Below are 2500 nucleotides of genomic sequence, written 5' to 3'. Positions count from 1 at the left end.
TCGAGACTGGTTTTCCTCCTCTCACTCAAGCTCAATTTTCTACTCTCTTGTGCACCTTCCTTCAGTGCCTCCTCATCCTCCGTCGCCAAAGGTTCAATTAAACCTGCAGGACTCTCAGTTTTTTTCGTTTCGGAACTCAAGGTAGTGGTGACTTTATTCTGAATGCTGGTGGTCTCACTCTGTGTAGTGGACTGTGATGATGAGCTCACGTCAGTAGTCTTTACTGTAGTTGATGTTTTAGAATCACTATCCTTGGGTGCTGTGTCTGCCTTTGAAAGTGGAGGCAAAGGTTCCGTTCTAGGCTTCCGACTAGGTTTAAGAAGGACAAAGTCAGCTTCCTGAGCATTGATATTTTGATAGACTTCTGAAGAGATACCATATGGCGCAGGATACATGAGTTCTTCTTGTAGATCCCCAGGAGTGAAGAGTTTTTGAGTGTAAGATTCCTGGGAAGGAGTTAAGAAACTAAACCAGTCTGGTGAGGTGAGAACGGGAGGTTTCACACTACTCCTCACCGTTCCTAGCACCTTTGCCATAGCATTAAGGCTGGGTAGGTCTTTGCCCAGGTCTTTGTAGGCTAAGGATTCTAAACCTGTACCAGAAGCTGAGCTACTTGTAGTTACACTGTAGGAAGATTCTGATACTCCCTGGGATCTTGCAGAAGAATTTGTGTCTGTGTTTTGATGGCAGTGATGGCTCTGTTCCCCAGACGAAGAGACAATAGGCGGAGAAGGCTGTGACGAGAGGCACTGATACTCAGGCTTGGCTGAATCAAGAGAGACAAGTGGAGTTCCCTCCTTTAGACGGATGGGAATGACAGAAGATACGGCTGTTTGAGGAAATTCAGGTAAACTGAAATCTCTTGGAATATAATTTAGATCAAGTGAAAATTTTCTTGGTGTGGAAGGCATCGAGGCAAAAGTAACACGAGTTTCACAACTTCCTTGGTCAAAGACAGGGTTGAGAACACCTGGAGACAACTTATGTGTGGGTCTGGCTGCACAGGCATGGCTCGTACCAGGGTTGACACATGCGCACTGTCCCGGCAGAGATGTTATAAGCTCACAAGACGTGGTATGAAGGCCCCCTGACATTGGCTGTGTCCTCACAACCTCTGGATTTGTATACCTCCTTACGAGACGACTACGATAATTACTATAATACTCAGGGTAGTAAAGGTTTGTACATGTTGTAGGTTCCTGTGCTGCTTCAAGGCTGTGGATACTGAAGGGTCCTCTTTTTGTTTTATCACAGTTAAGCTGATATGGTAGAGTTTTAAATATACCATCATGTAATGCCCCTTTTCCTTCAGGGAGACTGAAGGGCCCACTCATTTCTTGGTGCTTTTGGTTCTTTTTTATGGGTGTACAAGATTTAGAAAAAGGTCCACATGGGAGGGAGGAACCACATGTAGCGAGGATGGAGGAATTAAGCACTCTATTGTTGAAAGCATCTGAATAATGTACAATACTCTCTTTAGGTATATTTTGCGTTCCAGGGTTTGGTGAAATTAGGGAGACTTGTGGCTTTTCCTCCAGTGATATCAAATTCGCTTCTTTTTCACTGAGTGTTGAGAACTGTTCTTTTCTTTCACTTTCCTTTGATCTTTCCTTGTGACTATCTATAGTTACTTGTCCTCCTGACTCACTCGCCGGTGAACCGTCTTTCTCGACACTTAGTTGGTTGGCCTCCGACGATTCCACTGCTGTCATATCTCTGCCCTTGTCGAAACAGTCGAACGGGGAGATCGTCGAGTTACTAAGGCTCCTCAGCGCTTCCTGGTCGCTTTCGTTCCTCGTGTCAGAGCATTTCGGGGAGGCCTTCAGAGGATCAAACTCGTCCAGGTCTTCTCCGTTCCCCGAATCGGGAGAGAGTTCCTGGGAAGGCTTCTGATCTGCGAGTGTCTGTTGGGAAGTGACAGCGGATGGCGGCGTCGAGGAGAGAGCTGTCTGGAGGCATCTTGTTGTCAGTGTGGCTTCCATTACTGAGGTGTTGCTGCCGTCATATTAGCCAAACCTCTTTTCTTGTTCATCGTACACACTTACGGATGCGATACAGGATATAGAGTATGTATTTATCAACAAATAACTCAACAATAAAAATCACTTAGCAGCACACATTTAGGAATAAGACGTGTTGTGACGGGTTAAATACCAGTTTCTGATTTTAGATAACAATGATAACAAAGGTTTCTGAATAACACCATAGTACTTGTCGTCACCTCTGCTTCTTACCGATAGCAAAGTCAAAATACATTTTTTAATTCATTGTCAGTTTTTGTGTCTTTGTCTTAGTGCATCATAATGAGATGTCAGATCTATCCACACAGACGTCTAGTACTGACATTTACCTTTCATTTTTTTTTCTTCATTAATACTTTCCATTTGCTTTTGTTTGTATTCCTATGAATCGGCGAGTGTATTTATGCTCTTCGTTTATTGTGTTTTTTCTATTTCCTTTGTACATTTAACACCGTCAACACAACACATTATAAACACAT

General features: G+C 43.7%; 1 protein-coding gene across 1 annotated transcript in view; it reads right to left on the bottom strand.

Moving 5' to 3' along the window:
* LOC125025959 (uncharacterized protein DDB_G0284459-like) overlaps positions 1 to 2500 on the bottom strand; it is a 78923-nt gene that overhangs the window by 3178 nt on the left and 73245 nt on the right. The window contains exon 3 of the mRNA XM_047614315.1: positions 1 to 2500. This exon is cut by the window's left edge and continues 1440 nt beyond it; it is cut by the window's right edge and continues 192 nt beyond it. Within this exon, the coding sequence (XP_047470271.1) occupies positions 1 to 1982 (1982 nt within the window). The 5' untranslated portion in view covers positions 1983 to 2500.

The sequence above is a fragment of the Penaeus chinensis genome, chromosome 5 (assembly GCF_019202785.1).
Source record: "Penaeus chinensis breed Huanghai No. 1 chromosome 5, ASM1920278v2, whole genome shotgun sequence".
Classification (NCBI taxonomy): Eukaryota; Metazoa; Arthropoda; class Malacostraca; order Decapoda; family Penaeidae; genus Penaeus; species Penaeus chinensis.
This window is presented reverse-complemented; position numbering and strand designations above follow the sequence as displayed.